Source organism: Pezoporus wallicus, unplaced genomic scaffold, assembly GCF_028554395.1.
Source record: "Pezoporus wallicus isolate ANWC-B61680 ecotype Strahan unplaced genomic scaffold, APGP_CSIRO_Pwel_v1 contig_8517, whole genome shotgun sequence".
Lineage (NCBI taxonomy): Eukaryota > Metazoa > Chordata > Aves > Psittaciformes > Psittacidae > Pezoporus > Pezoporus wallicus.
The window spans coordinates 1223235-1242918 of record NW_026635263.1 but is presented as its reverse complement, the minus strand read 5'-3'; the positions used below and the strand labels follow the sequence as shown (position 1 = coordinate 1242918).

Below are 19684 nucleotides of genomic sequence, written 5' to 3'. Positions count from 1 at the left end.
TGAAATATTCACTTGAGGAGCCCAGGGTGTGTTTCTTACTGGGGTCACATTATTGATGTGGTGGTTTCCACCCCTTACCAAGGAGCCTATCACATTCCAGACAGGAGCCGGGGCTGTGCTCTGAGGTGTGAGGCAGCACTGTGCTGTCCGTAGAGGCACCAGGAGGTGACTTGAATGTGGGTTTGCAATTGGCTTTTGATGAGAAATTGCCTTTGGAAGTAACAGTTTTGGATTTATTCCATTGGAATGAAGTCACTCTGCTTTTGCTAGTGGAATGGAATGCGGGGAGTAATTATAGTACTGTCTGCATCAGGCATGCTTCTGGTTTGTCATCTTTCTCTGCAAAAACCTTTTATGTTTAGCAGAGTAAAAGCAGGAAAAGCAGTGCCGGCAGCCACCGAGGCGTGTCAGTGCCTGCAGTGAGTGTTCTGAGTTTAAGCAGGAAAAATCACTGTGATTTTTTCTCATTTGAGCTTTTCAGTTCAGGTTCAATGATGATTTTGAATCACGTATTGATCGAGTCAGTGTCATGTGCAGCTGCACCCTGGAACTGCCGCTGCTTGCCAGTATCACCCTTAAACTAATAAAAGCGGTCCCGGAGGCCGGTGTGTGTGCCTGCTTCGGTGTACCGGGGCTTCCGCTCCCTTTTAATCGGGCTTTCTTTTAATTCCGTGCACGCAAATTAATTACAGGAAGGATGCGGCGGGAGAGGCGGCGCCACCGCCGGGCCGCCAGGGGGCGCTGCGGGCGGAGCGCTGCTGCCCTCTCCGACGTCAGATCGCGGCGCCGGAAGCCGGGCGCGCCGCAGCCATGGAGGCCGGTAGGTGTGGGGCTGGGGGGAGCGGGGCCGGGTGGGACGCGGTGGGGAGCGGCCGGGGCCGGTCCGAGGTAACGGTGTGTCCCGCGCAGGGCCGTGGGGCGTGTGCGAGGAGACGGCCATCCTGCAGGGCGGGTTCCTGCTGGCCGCACGGCTGACCCAGCCGCGGTCGCTGCGGGAGCTGCGCAAAGCCGACTGGCCACGCGTGGGACCCCCCATCACCGACGCCCTCGGGGAGATCGGGGCCCTCTGTCGCTCACCGCTGCAGCACAGCCTGTGGAAGGAGGAGGCTGTGGCCATCGTCTGGGCTAAAGTCTTGCTGCCGGCTCCCCCGGCTGCTTCGCTGGACCAGGGCTGGAAGGAGGATGGCTTCTTCTCCATGGGCAGGATGATCCCCGACGTTAACCACACCGTCCTCTTCGAGCTCGTCAAAGCTCTCAGCGAGCCCCGGCTCTTTGTGCGCCTGCTGCTGGCGCTGCCCCAGGATGTGTGCCGGAGCCAGCTGCAGCACTTGGTGGAGTACATCGCCAGTGAGACATCCCCATCAGACATCAGGCTTTTCTTGGATGTGTGGTGGGAGGTGATGAAGCACAAGGAGGGAGAGGAAGATGCAACAGTCTCTGCATTCAGCGCTCTCATATGTCAGCATGAGTGTGAGTCCTCCCTGGATGATGGCCTCCAGCCCCCAAAGAGATTCAAGGGTGACCCTGATCCTCTGAACGACCCCCCTGCTGCCACCAGCCTTCTCATGGTCCTAATAGAGGGGTTAAAGCGAATCTATGGGTGCATTGCCCTGCCCTGCATGAAGTGCTATGCTGTGGCCAACCTGGCAGAGCTACTGTCCATGTTCACTGAGCTGGAGTCAGAGAGCAGCCCCCTCCCTGTGGCAGAGTACCTGGAGAAGATCAGCACTGTGGTCAGCCTCTGGACTGGTGACACTGAAAGCATGTACCACCACAGAGGGCTGGATGAGAAGGTGAGGGAGGCAGAAAGGAGCATGAGCCTCTTGTCCATGGCCAAGCTCTCCCATGAGGAGCTCTTTGTTGGCTTGGACTTTCTGTCTAGCTTGTTGCATGCCTGGGGGGAGGAGCTGCAGGGAACCCTAGGCAGCTCTGAGGAGAAGTTCTGCTATGAGAGTTACCGGCTCGTGGATACACTTACCACCCTTGGGAAGAACCTGGGTTGCTTCTCAGAAGCTAAAGACCTGGGTGAGGATGAGACACGTGTAGTGTTAAAGCTGACACAGATCTCTAAGGACTTGCTTAAGGAGATCAGTGCCAGCCTGAAGAGCAAGGATTTGGACACCAGCCTTGTGTCTTCAGTTGCCATGACAATCATTGAGCAAAAGCTGGACCGGCATGTGGAAATGTGCTCCATTTTTGCATCTGAGAAGACCTGGGCCTTTTCAAGGGACTGGCTTGGCTGCCTTGTGAAAAACAAAGCTCTCTTCCAGAAACCAGAGCTAGTTTTGAAATTGCTGGAGACGCTGGTGAGCTTTGCCATGCTCCACCAAGACAAGGAGTCCCAAGAGCTACAGAGGCAAGTGACCAAAGCCATTGTGGAGTGTTACAATGAGCTGTCATTAACTGACAAAAACCAAGTGATCTCGGGCATCCTGGTGTCCTGGGGTGGACGGGGTCTGTCCCTGAACTTGCAGGTTGTCATGGAGGGATTTCAGGAGGATCTAAATGTGACTTTCAACCAACTCACAAAGAGCGTGTCTGATGAGGGCCTGACCAGAGCTGTGGCCTCTGTGGCCAGGCTCACTCTGATGTACCCTGAGGCCACAGTGAAGCAGGTTTGTAACCTTGCTGTAGTCAATCTGGGAGCTCACCAGTTCCTTGCACAAATACTCTGCTCCTTCCCAGTACTGAGCTTCCTGGAGACCCACGATGATCCCAGCAGGCCACGCAGCCTGGTGCTGAGGTGTCTGGAGGAGGCAGTATGGGGGAGGCTTTCCACTGCGAGGGAAGAGGAACAGTTCCTTGAGTTCCTGGCCTTTCTTATGGAGCCAAGCTCAGCCACCCCCCTTGTGTCACCAGCAGAGGTGACCAAAACCTTTGTCTTTCCCTATTTGAAGTCGGACTCTGTTCACATTGAGCTGAGCCTGCAGATCCTCAGTAAGGTTTTGGGGATACAGTCTAGTTCAGAAGAACACTGGATCAAGTCCTGTCACCCATTCCCACTTCTCCTCAGCCTCTGCAAGCTTCTAGATGGTTACACAAAGTACTGGCATCGGCCTAGGGACCAGCTCTTTCCTTCTCTGGAGACCAAAGACCTGATACTGAACATCCTCTGCCAGCTCTGTGAGGTGGTAAGACCAGAAACTGCCCCTTCCCCTGAGCTGTGGGTCCAGTCACTCGCTTGGCTTCACAGGAGGGTGGCGTTGCTGGACTGGACCATTGGTCTGCGGCTGAAGAAGCTTTATGGAGACCACTTCAAGAACGAGGTCCCGGCAACACTGTTTGAGATCTGCACACTTCCCGAGGAGGAGTGGACATCCCAGCCTTTGCCAGCCTATGGACCGGGCACCGGGCTCCTGGCATGGATGGAATGCTGCTGCATCTCCACGGCGCTCAGGGAGACGATGCTGACGCTCCTCACAGTCAATGTGGACAACCCCGAAGAAGTAAATCTCTTCAGCAAAGGGTTCCTGGTGGCCCTCATACAGGTCCTCCCTTGGTGCAGCCACAGTGAATGGAAGAGGCTTGCACATGTGGTTGAAAACCTGCTGCAGAGGCAAATCCTGCATGTGCCGTACACGCTTGAGTACGTGCAGCACATGCCCCTGCTCAACCTCCGGCCATTTGCCTGCTACCTCCAGTTCTCCATGCTCTTCCTGCGGGCTTTCCAGCTCCTCTGCAGCTCCAGCTGCTCCACCTGGCTGCCAGCAGAGGCTTGGTTCCATGTGGTCCAGCTCTACTGCAGCAGTTTGACAGACCTGCTGGGCTCTGTCAAGAGCATCGCGGGGTCCCCCTCGCACCCTGAGGACGGGACCTTCACACAGGAGGTGTCCTTCATCTGCATCCAGATGTTCTGCCACCTGCTGCACGTCGCTGCCATGCTGCCAGAGCAGGGGTGCAGCGAGCCGCTGGTGGTGGTAGCGTTGGAGATCCTCTTGCAGTATGAGGTGTTCAGCAGTGCTGATACATCCCCCAGCAACATGCTGCACAGAGCCAACGAGAGGCACTTCCTGGAGTCCATCACGGACAACGTCAGTGACCAGGAGCTGCGTGGCACCCTGCTGCAGAAGCTTAGCAAGCTGGGAGCACACTCAGGTGGGGAGCCGGCTTGAGGGGCTGGAGTGACAGAGGGGACCTCTTACGTGGGAAGCTGTAAGATCTGTAATAAACCCTTTCTACTTTTCTGTTTGGAGCTTATTCCCCCCCCCCCCCGTGTATTCTTCCAGCCTATTGAAGGGGCTGTGTAAAGATAGATCAGAACAACCACTCCCTAATTTTCCAGTGGGAATAGCTTTGGACACAGTTGTTCCTGAGCCAAGCTGCTGGGCCCATGGCTCCAGTTTTGCCTGCTGGCAGCCTGGGTTTATAAAGAGCCCATCAGCCTCTGGCATCAGGGAAATCATTTCCCTTGGGCTCCCCTGCCGCTAGCCCTCCCGTGTCCTGGGTAGATTGCTGGGTTCAACACGTGCTGCCGGACACTGGGATGTGAGTCAGGTGAGCTCAGGATGGGCAAGAACCTTGGGAAATACGTGTGCTGAGGTGGGGGTGCAGCAGTAACCCCACGTGTTAACACCCCCACCCAGAAATGAACAGCACATGGGAGAAACATCCAGTGGTGTGACTCAGAAAGGAAATCTTTATTGGTCTCCTGACAGTGAATAGGGTGGTGTTAGTGCAAACAGAGATGCCTCGTTGGCTTTCTGTTTCTGTCCTTACATAAGGCGCGTTACTTGCAGTTAAAACAGTGAGATAAAAACATCTGTAAGAGGTTGCAAGCGGTTTATAACATCAGCTGGCCTCGGTCGTTAATGTAACCGTAGTGTTTGTGCAATAACTGACCGCATGTTGGAAGAGGCCCTTTATTTTACTCTTTCCAGAATACAGCCATGGCAGGGACAGGATCAGACCCAAGAGAACCAGGTCTCCCAGAGCTCTGCTGTTGTTTTAGGCAGAGTGAAAGGCACAGAGTGGTTACAGGTCTCTGGGCATGGGGGCTGCCAAGGCCATGCTGGTGCAGTACCTGCCCTGGAGCAGGAGACCCCCAGGCAAGCTGAGAGGGCTGCAGAAAGGAGGTGGCTGCCCTGGCTTGTGCTGGCTGCAGGGAAGGAACTGAGCTGTTACTGACACCCACCTGCAAGGCTTGTGAACCCCGTGGTGCTGGGAAGCCTGTATCCATTCTGCTGAGACTGAAGGTGGAAATGGGCTGGGTGCAGCTCAGTGCCCTGCTCTGGGAGTGCTGGTTCCTTATGCACTGAGAGGGGCAGGAGGGATGGACACGGGGTGCTGGTGGGAGAGCAGGGCAGAGGATTTTAAATACCCACTGGGGGGGGGTGTGGGACAGAAAAACAACTGAAGGTGGGGAAGAGGATGGAAGTTGCACCCCCTGCTGATGAAGGGCTCTACATAGTGCCCCATGTGTTGGTGAGACAAGGGCCTAGCAGTCGCTTGTCCCCATCCTGCTGTTCAGCCATGGGTGCTCTGCTCTGCCAGCATTACCGGGAAACAGCATAACCATTCCTCTGTCCTGGCACAAGCTTCTCTCTCCTCCAGCCCTGCTGGGAACACCGGAACCTCCAACCCTGGGACCACCAGCCACGGACATCAGTTATAGTGAAAAAGCACCTTTGGGTTAAGTGGGGTTTGAGTCCAGCAGCAGCAGGAGGTAAGAGGCTGAACACGGGAGTAGTGAAGTGGTCAGGAACAGGCTCTGCAGAACCACTGCAGCCCCTGGCCTGGCTCTGCTCTCAGCTGGAGGTTGAGCCAGAGCTGGAGCAGCGAGTTGGGGCTGCAGCAGGTCCAGTACATGGCTCCCGTGTCCCCAGCGCTGCTGCATGAGGCTGGGCACGCTCCAGCAACAGCTCCACTGCTGCCTTCAGCGCTGCGGACTCCCTCGCACGCCGCTCGCTGCCGCGGTGTCTGGTGTCAGCCCCGAAGGACGCGGCGGGGGGGGTTGTAACAAACCCCTCTCGTGTGACCGTTCAGAGCCACGGCGTTGAATCCCAGCAGGAATGTCGTGCTTACAGGCTGGCTCCTACCCCGGCTCCCACGGGTGGGAGGACACAAGGCACTGGAGCAGTGTGGGAGGAAAGCCTTCCCAGGCTGGTGCTGCCTGGCACAGGATGGTGTGAGGCTGCTCCAGCTAACACAGCCCAGCGGGATCACTGCTCCTGCTGCTCTGCTCCCACGCTGGTCCCCGCAGTGAAGGTGGAAGAGCCGGGGGGAGCCGACCCTTTTCCAGCCCCGCGCCGGCCGTTATCTGCTCTTGTCGGCGGGTGAGCTGCCGTAGAGGCGAGCGGCCTTGCGGCAGATGAGCCTGAACCAGTAGAGCTGGGGGGCGATGAGGGAGGCGTTGGCGATGTTGCAGTGCAGGGGGATGCGGAAAGGCACCATGTAAACAGGGATTCCCACCTGCCGGGCGTAGGCCGCGTACATGAAGGGGAAGAGGAGAATGCGGCAGAGGAAGAAGGTCACCAGGATGAGGATCCCGTTCACCTTGTGCAGGAGCGTGTCCTGCATTTTGAGCTGGGGAAGGAAGAGGTGAACATGGGGTGAGTGTTGGGCAGGCAGCACCCCATTGCTCCTTGGGCATGGGCTGGGCTGGGCGCATGGAAACGAGCACCCAGGAGGTAATGAGTGAGGGGGAGCGTCTTGGAGGGAGCAGGGTGGATAGGGATGGAGAAGGGTAGAAGGGGAGAGGGTGCAGGAGGAGTTACAGCGTACAGACAGGAGGGGGCAGCACCAGGACACGGCACAGCCCCAGTTCGGGGATGCTACTGGGCGTGCAGCTTACTGGGAGAAAGGGACATAGGATGGGAATCTGATGGAAAACAGCACTAAAGGGAGCTTGGGGTTACAGCTGTGGGGCTGCCTCCTCCGAGACCCCCAGCTCAGCTGCTCACAGGCCAGCCCGGGGCAGGGAAAGGGTATGAACTGCTGTGCCAAATCCCTCCTCACCTACCTGCATCAGGATTTTGCCCAGCGATACAAAAGGTGTGCTCAGCTCTGCCATGAAGATGCAGCCCACGAAGAAGTCCCCCAGCTCTCCCCTGAAGTGCTGCAAATAAAGCCAGCAGTGAGGACAGGGCTGGGAGCTAACACTGACCATCCCCAGGGTGGTCATGGACTTCTGACCATCAGAGATGCTTTGACAGTGACAGTCTTGGTCACAAGTCCTTACAGCCACACGGGGCTCCTTGCAGGCTGGATTTCAGTGCAGCCATGCCCAGCCCTTACCTGTGTGATGGGGGTGAGCACGATGAGGATGAAGAGGTGGTGGGTCACCATCAGCCGCTCCTGCAGCAGGAAGCTCCACACGCTGGCCAGCGAGTGCTTCTTCTCCACGATTCCCCTGTCCAGGCTCTTGTGCCAGTGGCAGAGGTACATGACATAAATGTCATAGGTCATGTAGGGAACAAGGACCCAGATGTACTCCACGGCCAGCCAGTGCCTAGGGGAGGAGCAACACACACACAGGCATCACAGCAGCCCTGAGCACCTTGCGATGCTCTAGAAGGTGGAAGGGAGGCTTTAGGTCTGAAATGGAAGTGTCAGATTTTGAAGCTGAAGTAAGGTGAAAGGGGGTGAATTTTAACTGGATTTGGCTCAGCAGGTGCAGACTGTCCCAGAGAAAAGGTACCTGGTACCAGTGGAGGGCACCTCGTCGTGCCAGGCACAGAGCTCAGCCCAGCCCAGCACAAACACAGTGCTAATGGGAGGATCTTGATTAGCCCAACAGCAGGTGTTTGCTGTGCAGGGCACAGCACTGCTCAGGATCCAGCACTAATCTGACACCTTGCGGCAGGTAATCTTCTTCCCTCAGTACTGGGACACCAAAGGTGGTGCTTGGTAGGGGGAAAAACTCCGAGTCTGGGTCCTTCCTGCCTGCCACACAGCTTCGGCTGGCTGCCTCACCCAGGGAGTGCTTGGAAAGCACCCAGAGACCTCAGAGGTAATTAGGGATGCCTGGCCTGGACCTTGGAGAGTGAGCTGCAAAATATCCAATATAGGCAATAAACCCCTACGAGGCGTTTTGTCTGTTGGGAAATAATTGCAGGCAGCTGCCTGTTCCCAATGCATGTTGGAATCCCGGTTGCACAATCCAGACAGCAGCAAGCCCTGCTCTGCAGGACACCAGGCTCCTTAAACTGTCCTGTGTGAAATCACATTGATAAACCAATACAAAACCAACCCATCCTACACTGCTGCTTGAAGAAACGTAGCTTGGGGCTCAAACAAATCTGCTTCTGCTTGCCTAGCATCTCCAGAGAAAAACTGGCACACGCGTTCCCGTTCCAGATAGAAAGATTTAAGTGATGTAAAGCAGGGAGGGGAAGTGACTATTGTGTTTGCAAAACTTGCCCAGGGCTTTGGAGGGCAATTATGGTGCCAGCAATATAATGATTGCCTGCCTGTGTAAATAAATTGGCAAATTTTACTGCAACCTTTGTGATGCTTCCCGGCTCTCTGGTTCACTGTCATTCTCTGAGGCCTTCCCTGCTGAGCGCTGGGCTGTATTTCCTTCAGATCCAAAGAAAATCTAGGTCTCTGACCACAAAGTAGTTGCATGGAGCTGCTGGCCTTGAGAACACTGGGTTCTGGGGAGGAGGAGGACTGCCAGCAGTGCCTGTGACTGTGTGGGTCTGGGATTCATCATCTGCCTTATCTGTACAGCAGAGATTTTATTTTAGAGTCAAATGGTAACTCATTAGACTGCCCCAGGTTATCAGGACTGAGCAATTGGGATAGATCTCACTCTCTAGTGCAAGGGAGGACATTTCACATCTGTGTATTAAGGGCAAGTCTGCGATGACCAAGGCGGCAGCCTTCCCTGAGAATCGCCCTAAAATCCAGGGTGTGATGGTCAAATGCCACCTTAACGTAATTATATTCTGCCCTCCTACAATTTGCTCTCCTGATAATTGCTCTGTTTTTAAGTCTTCTGACCCAGATTGCACTATCGCTCCTGCTGAGAGCCACTTCTGGGGCAGATTATCTCTGAGCACTGAGGACAAGGCAATGTGCTTTTTCTTCAGAGCTGACTCTGTACTAATTTTCTCATTTCTGGACTCCTTCAGAATCCATCTGGCACGGAGAAGGCGATGAACCTCTAAAGTCAATTCTCACTAGGTCTGTTTCAGTCGTTAGCCCTTTCCCCTTCCAGCAAGGAGACTCCCAACCCCTTTAGAAGTGATGATGTCTTTATTTTTGGCTCATATATGAGCCTATGTTACAGCCCATCCTGAAGAGCAGAACCTCCATGCTGGCACAGCAGCCTCTCAGGGCTGAGCTCAGGGCACAAGCATGTGCCTTTTGGGGGGTGTTTGGCCAGTGCATTGCCCAACCCTTCACCCGAAGCAGAGGAAATAGGAACGTGAAACTAGTTTCCCTCTTCCCTTTGTACATGCAAGCCCTCGGCATAAAACACTCCAGCTGCAAGCTGGGCGGGCACAGCCTGTGTGTGCTCCTCACGGGACAGCAAGGGTTACCTGTCATACACCACATCCTTGCAGCTACGGACAACCGTGATCCCTGACACTGTGGCCATCGTGGCTTGGACCGTCGACACCAACCTGAAACGCAGAGAGCAAGAACAGGTCGCCCCGAACGGCTCCCGGCAGGGCAGAGGAGCCGCGGTGGCCCCGCTTGCACCGGGTTTGCTCCTGGCACTCGACGCCTACTCGGAGCACGCCCCGAACGCCTTGTCACGGCTCTGCCCCGCGCCCAGCGGCGAGGGACGCTGCTGTGCCAGGCCCCGACACCGCGACACGGCGGGGAGGGGGTGTCCGGGTCTCGTCCCTGCCATCCCGAGCCTCAGCGGGTACAGAGGGAGAGCTGCACCCGAGCATCCCCGCACCGCCAACGGGAGCCCGCGGGGTCCCTGCTCCCCTCGCAGTGTCCGGCCTCGGGGCTACCGGGGGTCGGGGCACCCCCGGGGACAGCTCCCAGCGCCGGGGCTCGGTGCTCTTGTCCCGTCCGGATCGCTCCGGTCCCGATCCCGGTCCCTGTCCGCCGTGATGTGTAACGGTGGCAGCCCGCCGCGATCCGCGCCTCCTCCCGCCGATCCCGTCCGTACCTGCCGCTGAGGAGGATGCGGTCCTTGAGGCTCCATCCCGGGGCGGCCCAGCGCAGCAACCGGATGCAGAGGACGAAGAGCCCCGGGAAGAAGGCGGAGGCGAGGGCCAGCGTCCGCCACATGAGGATGACCGCGGCCGCTGCGCTGCCCCCGCCGCCGCTTGTCAACAGCGGGACGGGCGGCAGGAGGGTCCCGCTCGGCTCCTCTCGGCTCCGCTCGGGAGGGACCGGCCCCGCCGCTGCCGCCCCCGCCGGGACGCGCCCCGCACCGCCGGGCGGCAGGCCCCGCCCCGCCCAATGGAAACCACGCCCACACCGGGTTCCCGCCCCCCCCAAGCCACGCCCCCGGCTGCTGCGGCGGAGGGGGCGTGTCCTCCGGCTCCCGCCATGCCGCGCGGCCCGGAAGCGGCGGCCGCCATGGAGGAGGACGAGCCGGAGCTGGAGGCCGGGTTGGAGGCGGCGCTGGAGCTGGCCCCTGCCGTGCAGGCCGCCATCGAGCAGGTGCGCCGGGACGGGCGGGCAGGGCTCAGCTCCTCCGGTGAGGCACCGGCTGTGGGCGCGGCCCGGTGCCCGCCCTGTGAGGGCCCCGGCGCGCTCTGCCGGCGTCCTGGGCCCACACGGGGCCGCGGCCGCGGCGGTGCTGAGGGGGTGTCAGCGGTCTCCGCAGCGCCCTGCGGCTGCCCTCAGCGCGGCAGAGCTCATCTGATTGCTTCCCCATTGGGGTGTTGACCGCGCTGGGCCGGCCGTGCCTGTCCTGTCTGCCGAGTACTGGGAGTGTAAAGTGTCTTAATGGAGCTCAGTGTTTTGCGACTCGGCTGTGAGGGTGCTGAGGCGCTGGTACAGGGTGCCCAGAGAAGCTGTGGCTGCCTCATCCCTGGCAGTGTTCAAGGCCAGGTTGGACACAGGGGCTTGGAGCAACCTGCTCAGTGGAAGGTGTCCCTGCCCGTGGCAGGGGGTTGGAACTGCATGATCTTAAGGTCCTTTTTATCCCAAACAATCCTATGATTCTGTGAAGTCAGGGTAATCTAAATGGCTTGGTTTGACTTTTGTGATTGGTATGTTCCGGCCCAAGTCCTCCAGTGTTCCTTGAAGCCCACAAGAACCTGGGGTAAAGTCATGTATCTGTTGGAGTCTGTGACTGTTTTCAGCCAACCCTTCCATCTGAAAAGCTCTTCCATGTAGTAGAAGTCTGTGGGCAGCAGTAGCTGTGTCTCAGAACATCACTTGAGTTACCACAGTTTCTTTGGTATTGAGGCTGGTGGATCACTTTTGGTGGCTCTCATCAAAGACCTGGGGCAGACCATGGCATCTGGAGTGAGCCCAGCGCTAGCAGGTGAGGAGGGCAGCACAGTTTTTCTTTGGGTGCTGCATCAGCTTTGGAGTATTGTTGCTCCAGAGAGACACCCCACATACTTTTGTCTTTGCATGGGGAAAATCAATGAGTTTATCATTGGCAGTAAATCATTGAGTAATTTTTACTGAAACTTTAAGAATTGCTAAGTTAAATGCCTGTTTCTAAAGTAGACCTGGAACTTGTCCAGAAGAACCCTCTGTGCTTGATAGAACCTGAGTGTTTGAAAGCCTCCTGTGATTTCTGACATCAGGCAACCAAGGAAGGTTACCTAATGACATTTTAATCAAGCACAAAATGTCTCTTCAGTGTAAACCATATCTTTTAGAGACAGTCTTGACTTGAGTTTTCAAGCAGTGGAAAATCCATCAAATCCCTGGCTGAATTATTTTAACAGGCAGCAGGGGCTGTTGGCAGATACATCCAGAGCTAGGGGAGGTTTTGAGGTTGCTGCTGCCTCCTGCCTTCCATCACTTCCTCACTGGCACTTCCTAACCCAATAATCTTCTTGTTCCTTTGTTTCTTAATCAGCTTTGGGCAGAACCCGCCAGGCTCTGGTGAAATGGGAACTGGCTCAGCTGACTCCTGCCTGAAGTGAGGCAGGGAGCACACGTGGTGCTCCACCAAATGTGGGGTGCTCATTTCTGGTTAATGGGCTGTGACAAAACCAAAGGAGTAGCAACCTCTTCAGCTGGTACAGCTGCCTGCAGCACTGATCTGTATCTGCAGTTGGAGTAAAGCTCCTGAGCAGCCTTTACTGTCCATCTTATCCTTTGCTTATGCTGCTTGTGGAGATTTGGGGTTTACTGAATCTGCAGGAACTGTGAGCCCAGAGCAGGACAGGCTGGTTGTGATGCTGCAGCTGTGCTGTGAGGTTGGCCTAATGTCAGAGCATGTTCCTCATTCAGGCACCACCTCATGTTGCCTGCTTCTCCTTGGCCACAGGAGTAGCTTTGGGAAAGCTGCTGAAGAGGTCTGGTTCATAGAAATGGTCTCACAAAACCACTGCTTTTAAGCTGCAAAATGTGTAAAACAGCATAGATGCTGTGTGTGCTCAGGTCATGCAGGTTTCTGTGAAGGCTTTTGGTGACCAGGGTGATGTGTAGGGATGAGCCGTGCATTTGCTAGGCAGGGTTTTGACCACAGAGTGCGGAGCTGATGGCTGTGTGAATCTGAATATGGAAGGAGTATGTTAGCAGAGAAAGGAAAGCATCATTTAGTCTGTGGGGATGAAAAGCAAAGCTTGACAGCTGCCTTTGTGTCGTTTGAGCTACTTCTGAGGAGAGATGAGATCTGTTGTACTGCAGCTGCTCTTTCCCCTTTCTTGTGGGTAGGAATAATCATTCAGCAGATTCTGTTTCTCTCCCTCTTTTTCATGTGGAAGTGGCAAACCCAAGTCTCCAGAGAACTTGTACAACCATTTCTCAGTTCATCATGATCCCTGTTACGTGGCTGTGAACAGCAAATCCTCTTCTCTCACCACAGGGCCTTGGAAAGATCAGGGCAATGCCACAGCACAGGGGGTCATTTCCAGATACATCAGAATGGTTTGGGATGGATAATTAATGGTTTGGCTGTGTCAGGAATTCCTTGTAAATGATTGCTTGATACGCCTGGGGCTGTATGTGGAAGCATGTATGTATGTTATTGGCATTTACCCAGGCTGATATCCACAGGAATGTGGCTGCTTTACTCCTGGGCACAGGCCTGACCACTCTCTGTGCACACTTGTTAGAACAATGCAGTGAAACAATTAGAAGTGGGTGCTGAAGTAACTAAAAGTAGTAGATACTGTGTAAAGTTAGAGAAATTAACAGTGATGTATTGATTGTATTTGTTTTCTTTCCTCTTTTCAGGTATTTCCCAGCCAAGATCCACTGGACAGAGCAGATTTCAATGCAGTGGAGTATATTAATACTCTCTTTCCCACTGAGCAAGTAAGTAGTGCTCACAGCACAGCCTTTTTTGTGAGGGGTAACCTGATAGGAAGTGACTGAAGGCATGTTGAAACCTGTACCCAAGCCTTTTATTTTAAACAGTAGCACAGGTAGTAAGACTATAACAATAATCACTTCTTAGATTCACATCTCATGATGTTCACTGTCATTATGTAGTCCCTTTCCACCCAAAGTGCTTGCTGCATTAAAACTCCTGATCTGTAGAAATAAATCAGCTTTCTATATAGAGTTTTCTCTTCCAGTAAATGTCATGACTTGCTGTGCCTTAATCAGTGGTGAATCCTCACAGGTTTCAGCCAAATCAGGCAGGTGTTGCCTTGAAGTATCACTGGAGAGTCACCCGTGTTTGAGAGTTATTGTTTCTTCGGAGATATAAGGAATGAGATTGCCATGGGCTCATATCCATACTTTGTCTTACCCAGATCAGCCTCGGGGGCAGTTTTGGACTAATCTGTTGCAAAAGGAAGTGATGCTGCTGCTGAAGATTGAGTTGTGAGGCAGCCCCAGTATTTACCATGCTTAAGATCCTCTGTAGCACCAACTATTTTGGCTTTCAGCTGTTTCTATTTAGTTTGCTGGTGGTGCTGGCTTGGCTTTTTCCTTTTGCTAATAGTGGTGAAGAGCTGTTTTCCCTGCAGTACCCCCACTAAAGCTCCAGCAGCAGCCAGGCCTCCTCCAGTCCATGTACAGGCTCTGCAGCAGGGTCTCTGCCCAGGGAAGGTACAAGCTCTGTCCCCGTTGCCCACTGGAGGTCACTGTCACCACGGCGTTTCAGGAGTAGTTGCTGACACGGGAGGGCTTGAGGCACCCTGCTTGCTCAGGGCTGGGTGGGAAGCAGGGAGCCTTTGGGACCTGGAGGGCTGCCCCTTGGCCTGCCCTGGTTTTTGCCACTCTTCGTGTTGTGACCTGAAGGTTGCAGCTAAGTTGCCGTGTGTCTCAGTGCCTCCATCTGTACAACAAAGTAATTGCTCTTCTCTTTGTAAAGTGCCACTCATGAGAAAGCATGACGTGTCACAGCTGATCTGTATCACAGTAAAAGGTTCCCCGTTTCACTTCTCTCTTTTTTTCCTTCTTGTAGTCTTTGGCAAACATTGATGAAGTTGTGAACAAAATCAGGTTGAAAATAAGGTAAATGTTTCTCCGTTTCATTGCAGCTCAGGTGCTGAGTTGTCACTGAGGCTTCATAAGTACAACCCTTGCACTGGAGCTGGGAGGAATTAATTTGCTTGAGAGACACAAATAGGATCAGCCTCAAAGTGTAATAGTGGGACAGAGACATTTATTATAACATTTTATATTTTGCCTCTATTGTGTAATACCCTTCAGGTTATTTTAGCTCATGGGTTGCAAAGTAGAGCTTTGAAAAACAATGAATTAAAAATCAACAAGTACCAAATTTTAGTACAGTTTAAAGGCTGATGGAACAAACTACCCAGAAGACTCATTTGCTCAGAATTTGTTTGTGAGATCAAACTAGCAATTGTAAAAACTTTCATTATGTATTACTTGTCCTGTAAGTACAAGATAAATGTAAGTATGCAGGAAATACTTATGTTTTCTGTGCAGTTTGGCATTGCCAACTTGAAGTGATTGAGACAGCACTGTAGTATGGGGAAAGCTGAAATGAAAACTGACGAGAGGACTCACAGTATTGCTTAAAGGATGAGAAATGCAAGAAGCCCTGATTAAATTAGGAAATGGATTCTTATTTTTATAACAGTAATTTTAAATTCTGTAAGATAGTGATGTCCTATGGGGGTGGGGAGGGGAAGTGAGTTTAGCATTGGTAGCATCAGCTTTTTTTTGTTAAATCAATTCTGTAGCTCTTAAGGTTCCCACAGTTGTCGGGGTCAGGCACACAGAGAATGAGTTTGACATGATAGATTCTTTTTTTCCAGGAGGTTGGATGACAATATTCGAACTGTAGTGAGAGGACAGACCAACGTTGGACAGGATGGCAGGCAGGTACGTGCATCTCATCTCTGGTATGCCAGGGATTCTCATCTTGTGATGCTGAATTGAGGAATGGTGCTGGCAGGCAGAAACCCACTCTCGTTGTTGGGGAGGCGTTTCTGCTGTCTCCTACACTGACTTTGTGAGCTGCTCACCAAACAACTGTTCTAACCTGCTTTTTGATCACCCTCCCAAGAGAGGTGAATGAGAAATTGATTTAAAAATATCAAAAGCAAAAGCAGGAGGCTTGCAGTTATGGCACTCTGAAGCTAAAGATAAAATGATAAGATAAAATGATCAGGCTTAAGTAGGTACAAGTACATTTTGCTACTGCGTAAGGATCAATAAAAGGCTGTTTAGCTTTTTAACTAGGCTGTCTCCTGAGTTGGTAGTGACTAAGCCTGATTACTGTCTGCCAGTTCATCTCGCATGTCCTCTTCAGCTTTTCACTGTCTTTTGCTTGACAGATGTGTTTGCTTGGAGTAAAGTAGTGAATAGCACCCCCATGACTGCAGTGTTTGTTAATGCTGAGCCTGGACCACATGTTATTTGATCTTGAGTTATCATCCAGTGTGGCTGTTTTTCCTGTCTGTTCTGGTTTAGACCAGGAACATTAATGCCTTGAGTCGTCATCATGATGCCTTCTTCAGTGTCAACACTGACTCACCTTTCTAATACCAGATTTAAGACTAGTTTACTGGCATGGGGTAGTCAGGCCCTCACCAGCATGGCTGGCTGTGTTTTCCACTTCTTGCTGCAGTAACAATTGGTGTATTTCTATTCTACCTCTGCTAGAGTCTGTGACCTTTTGTAAATTATGAATTATTATGAATTATTTAACTTTTCTATGCTTTCTTATTGCTTTTGGAAAAAAAAAAGGCAAGATGCATAGCTCTCCTGGCAAAACTAGTTTGATGGTTAAAAGGTTTCCTGAGTACTGCTGTTAAACTGTTGATGTGCTTGGGATGTGGCATACCTAGGAGTGATGCTGCCTGCAATTACTGTGCAGGAATTAGACAAGAAATCAAGTGGGGAAGCAATTACAGAAATTGAGGAGTGGTGCAAGTCTCAGAGTTTGTATATGATTGAAAGCTGGTGCTGTTGTAGCCTTTTGGGCTGTTCAAGGTGACAGATTCAGAGAAGACAACAAAAAAGTGGGATTAAGAAGAGCTGTAGGTGAGAATTGCCCCAAGTGCCTCACGACTTGCAGGTCCAAAGGATGATCATGGTGAGAGATGAACAAAAGCAGTTCCACGGTCAGCTATGCTTGCAGGATAACAAAAGTGCCTCTGTGCTATGGAGATTCATCAAGCTTTGTTTAGAGCTTTGTCTTATGTCTGTGCTTTCTCACTCTTTAATCCCTTTGAAGATCTCCAAAGCATGTACAGACAGACTTGGACACTATCATGCTCTGAAGTACTGGGGAGGCAGATCTGTCTGTGCAGCCTTTCATTTAGTTTATTGTAAAGGAACCAATTAAACTCCTGTCGAAGTAAAAACTTTCAAATGTGTGTGTATGTGGCGTGTCTGTGCAGGGCATCTTTCAAGTGGCCTGGAGCTGCAGTTAATCACAAATACTCCTGTATTTAACTGTGAATTTTCTCTTTTTCCTTCACTTTGCTGCCTTGCAAGGTAGAAGCAGACTTTAAGACAGGCGCCAGAGCTTACAGTTGCATGTGCTAAGGCCAGACAGTCTCCCAGGAGCATAACAGTTGTTTCTTACTTTAAGAGATCCCAACAAATACTAAAACTGTTCAAATATTGAAAGTGTTAGTTTCAATCTGAAATGGTGAGGGCATTTCTGTGTTTCTAATCCAAGTCTACCATCTCACGCTTGTATGTGCATTCCATATGTCAGTTGCTGGAACCAGACTCTTGCAGTGGCTAGACCTTGAAATTTAAAGCAGTAAAGGAGCATCAGCAAGCTTTGCATCTTATGTGGTGGGAGGAACCTGCAGCAGAGGAGGTCATCTTACAGTGCTGCGTAATGCTTGAATTGTATTTCAATTTGATACGGAGTTTTGTATTTGTCTCCCCAGAATCAGACAGAGGAAGCCTAGAACAAACATTTGCTGTTCCTCTCACCCCCTGCACTACTTTCTCTGAGTTAGTGTATCCTGTGTGCTAGCTGGGGGGAGTGAGCAGCCTTTTTCACATGACTACCCTGTTGATAACCCAATTGTGGGAGTGAAAAACCCTTGCTTCTCTGCTTCAGCTGCCTGTTCCTGTGCTGAAGAATGCCTTTGTTTCACCAGCATATTCTCAGTGGTACCAAGGACACCTAGAAATGTTAATTTTTGTATAGAGAAATAGGCCTGGCTTCTCCCACTTGCAGAGGAAGGCTTTAATTTTCCAGTGTACAGTAAGAAACCGATTTGAAACAACTGAAAGCAACATGCCTCTAAGACAAGTCAGTGCTCTGCTAGGAAGGGAGTCAGTGCTACTGAAAGGGTTTTTTTTTTCCTTATTTACCTTTTTTGGTAATAGTTTGTAGTTTGGTCCCACAATAAAATTAGGTTCTTGCTTCTCTGATCTTATTAAATTTATATGAAATTTGTATCCTTGAGACTACTGTTACCTGGCACAATTTGATTGATGCATATACGTGGATAGATACCGTCATCCTGTGAACCCCTCCCCTGTGAAGCCCAGGATGGAGATGATTGTTGTATTTTATCATAGTAACCACAACTGCAAACCACCCTTGATTAATAACCCCATCTGCAAAACATCTACAGACTACCACTGATTAATAAACAGCTAGCAACCAGCTTTTGCAATAGGTTTGAAACAAAGCTTTAACCCCAGCCACAGCAAAAGGGTTAAGCTTCAGATACCTTTTCCTATTCGTAACACTTTCCTGCTATAAGAGGTGTCTATAGCCTGCAGTGCACAATAATTGCAGCAGACTTGCTTTTGAAAAAGCTGCTCCTTTCTTTTGACTGACTGACACACTGAGACTCGAGAGGAACGATGCAGTCCATCGTGTCCTTGAGAGTGTGTGCTGTAAACAAAATACATATGAACGCTGATGTTGTAGCTGCTTGAATTTTGGTGAGGGCTCAGAATCTTGTGCATTTATTGCAAGATTTGGGCTGGAAGGTGTTTTGCAAAAGCCTCTTTCCTTCAGTTATAACCTGTCCTAACAATTCATGATACAGACTGATCAGTGTTTGCCAGAATTGCCTGACTGCGTGGTATCTGAGCTGGAGGAGCTGTTCTTGTCTGGCGAGTAAATAACAGTTTGAATAAACATCCTTTCAATCTCTGACTTCCTTCCAAAGGAAACATAAACTGCAGATGCAGCGGTAGAAGAAAAAAAGTTCTTGTTTAAGTCAAAGCAAGCCAGGAGGGGGTTCCCTGCTGAGGCCTGGCGCTCTGTTGTCTGTGTTAGCTGTTCCCTGCCTGCCTCAGGTTTGAGTGGGGGGGCAGAGCTGCACACACAGGGGGCTGCCATCTCTGCTGCCCTTGCAGGCAAAGGGGTCACTGTGTGCCCAGAAGCTAGCTTTGACTTTCTTGTCTCCTGTCAGCCTTAACTGTTCACCAAGAGGTTGGAACCAGGCAGGTTCTTAGAAGACACACCAAGGGTATTTAGTCTTTGACACTTGCTTTCTCTTTGGGGAAGGGCTCATTTCCTAACTGAGCCCAGTCAAGCAGCTTTTCCCTCTCGTGCAGAAGAGCGGTGCTTTAGTGAGCTTTGTTGGGAGCTGCACCATCGCGGCCGTCCAGGAGAGGGGAGCCCAGTCTTGGTTTTGAGACCAGGATAATTTTTTCTGATAACTGATGGTGAGGGAGTGCTGCCAATGGAGATGTCTGAATAGTGATGCGTGTTATTCTCCCAGTTACAGCAATCTGAATCCCAGCTGGACCCAGTGGGAATATGTAGTATGCAGCTATGGAAATGTGCTCTCTATGCTCCTTAAAGACAGCAGGTTCAAAATCCTAATTGCAGATCCAGCCACTGTATTTGCTGTGATCCAAGTCTCCTGTCCATCTGGCTAGTAGTGTGGCAGCACTGGGGATAACACTTCCTTGCTCCACCTGGGTGTTGAGATGATTGAGCAGGTCTTCAAGGTAAATTGTAGGTGTGAGAAGGATGGAAAAGTAGGGTTTCCTTTACAGTCAGTCCTTAACTTTTAAACTGTTTCCCAAATAGTCTTGATCACATACACATGTTCGTATAAAATAGTATCTAGGTGTCTGAAAAAGCAGATTCTAAATCTAAAAATAAAGTCATTCAAATGGATGTGGCCCCAAAAGAGTTATTTAAGCAGCTCTAAAGGCAGGAATGCTCCTTCTCCACAAAGCCTAATGTTTCCCAGTTCAAAGCATCTGCCTTTTTGAAATTTTG

The 19684-nt window shown here is 51.7% G+C and overlaps 3 protein-coding genes across 5 annotated transcripts in view; 2 read left to right on the top strand and 1 right to left on the bottom strand.

Annotated features, from left to right (window-relative positions):
• Positions 1–697: 697 nt before the first annotated feature.
• On the top strand, positions 698–5664 carry GEMIN4 (gem nuclear organelle associated protein 4). Its single transcript, XM_057415701.1, has 3 exons — positions 698–820; positions 910–4152; positions 5551–5664. Exons 1-2 carry the CDS (start codon positions 811–813, stop codon positions 4110–4112), a joined length of 3213 nt encoding a protein of 1070 aa, XP_057271684.1. The 5' UTR covers positions 698–810; the 3' UTR covers positions 4113–4152; positions 5551–5664.
• Positions 5665–5679: 15 nt separating this feature from the next.
• TLCD3A (TLC domain containing 3A) lies at positions 5680–10261 on the bottom strand. The gene is made up of 5 exons (XM_057415989.1): positions 10073–10261; positions 9486–9569; positions 7234–7447; positions 6959–7054; positions 5680–6522 (listed from the first exon to the last, which is right to left on the bottom strand). The coding sequence occupies exons 1-5, from the start codon at positions 10192–10194 to the stop codon at positions 6253–6255; spliced, it is 786 nt and encodes a 261-aa protein (XP_057271972.1). The 5' UTR covers positions 10195–10261; the 3' UTR covers positions 5680–6252.
• A 173-nt stretch (positions 10262–10434) lies between these two features.
• VPS53 (VPS53 subunit of GARP complex) overlaps positions 10435–19684 on the top strand; it is a 65740-nt gene continuing 56490 nt past the window's right edge. For all 3 annotated transcript variants that reach the window (XM_057415723.1, XM_057415718.1, XM_057415712.1), the window contains exons 1-4: positions 10435–10572; positions 13279–13359; positions 14459–14508; positions 15279–15345. In XM_057415723.1, coding sequence (XP_057271706.1) covers positions 10459–10572; positions 13279–13359; positions 14459–14508; positions 15279–15345 — 312 coding nt within the window. In that variant the 5' untranslated portion in view covers positions 10435–10458. The remainder of the gene's footprint in view (positions 10573–13278; positions 13360–14458; positions 14509–15278; positions 15346–19684) is intronic.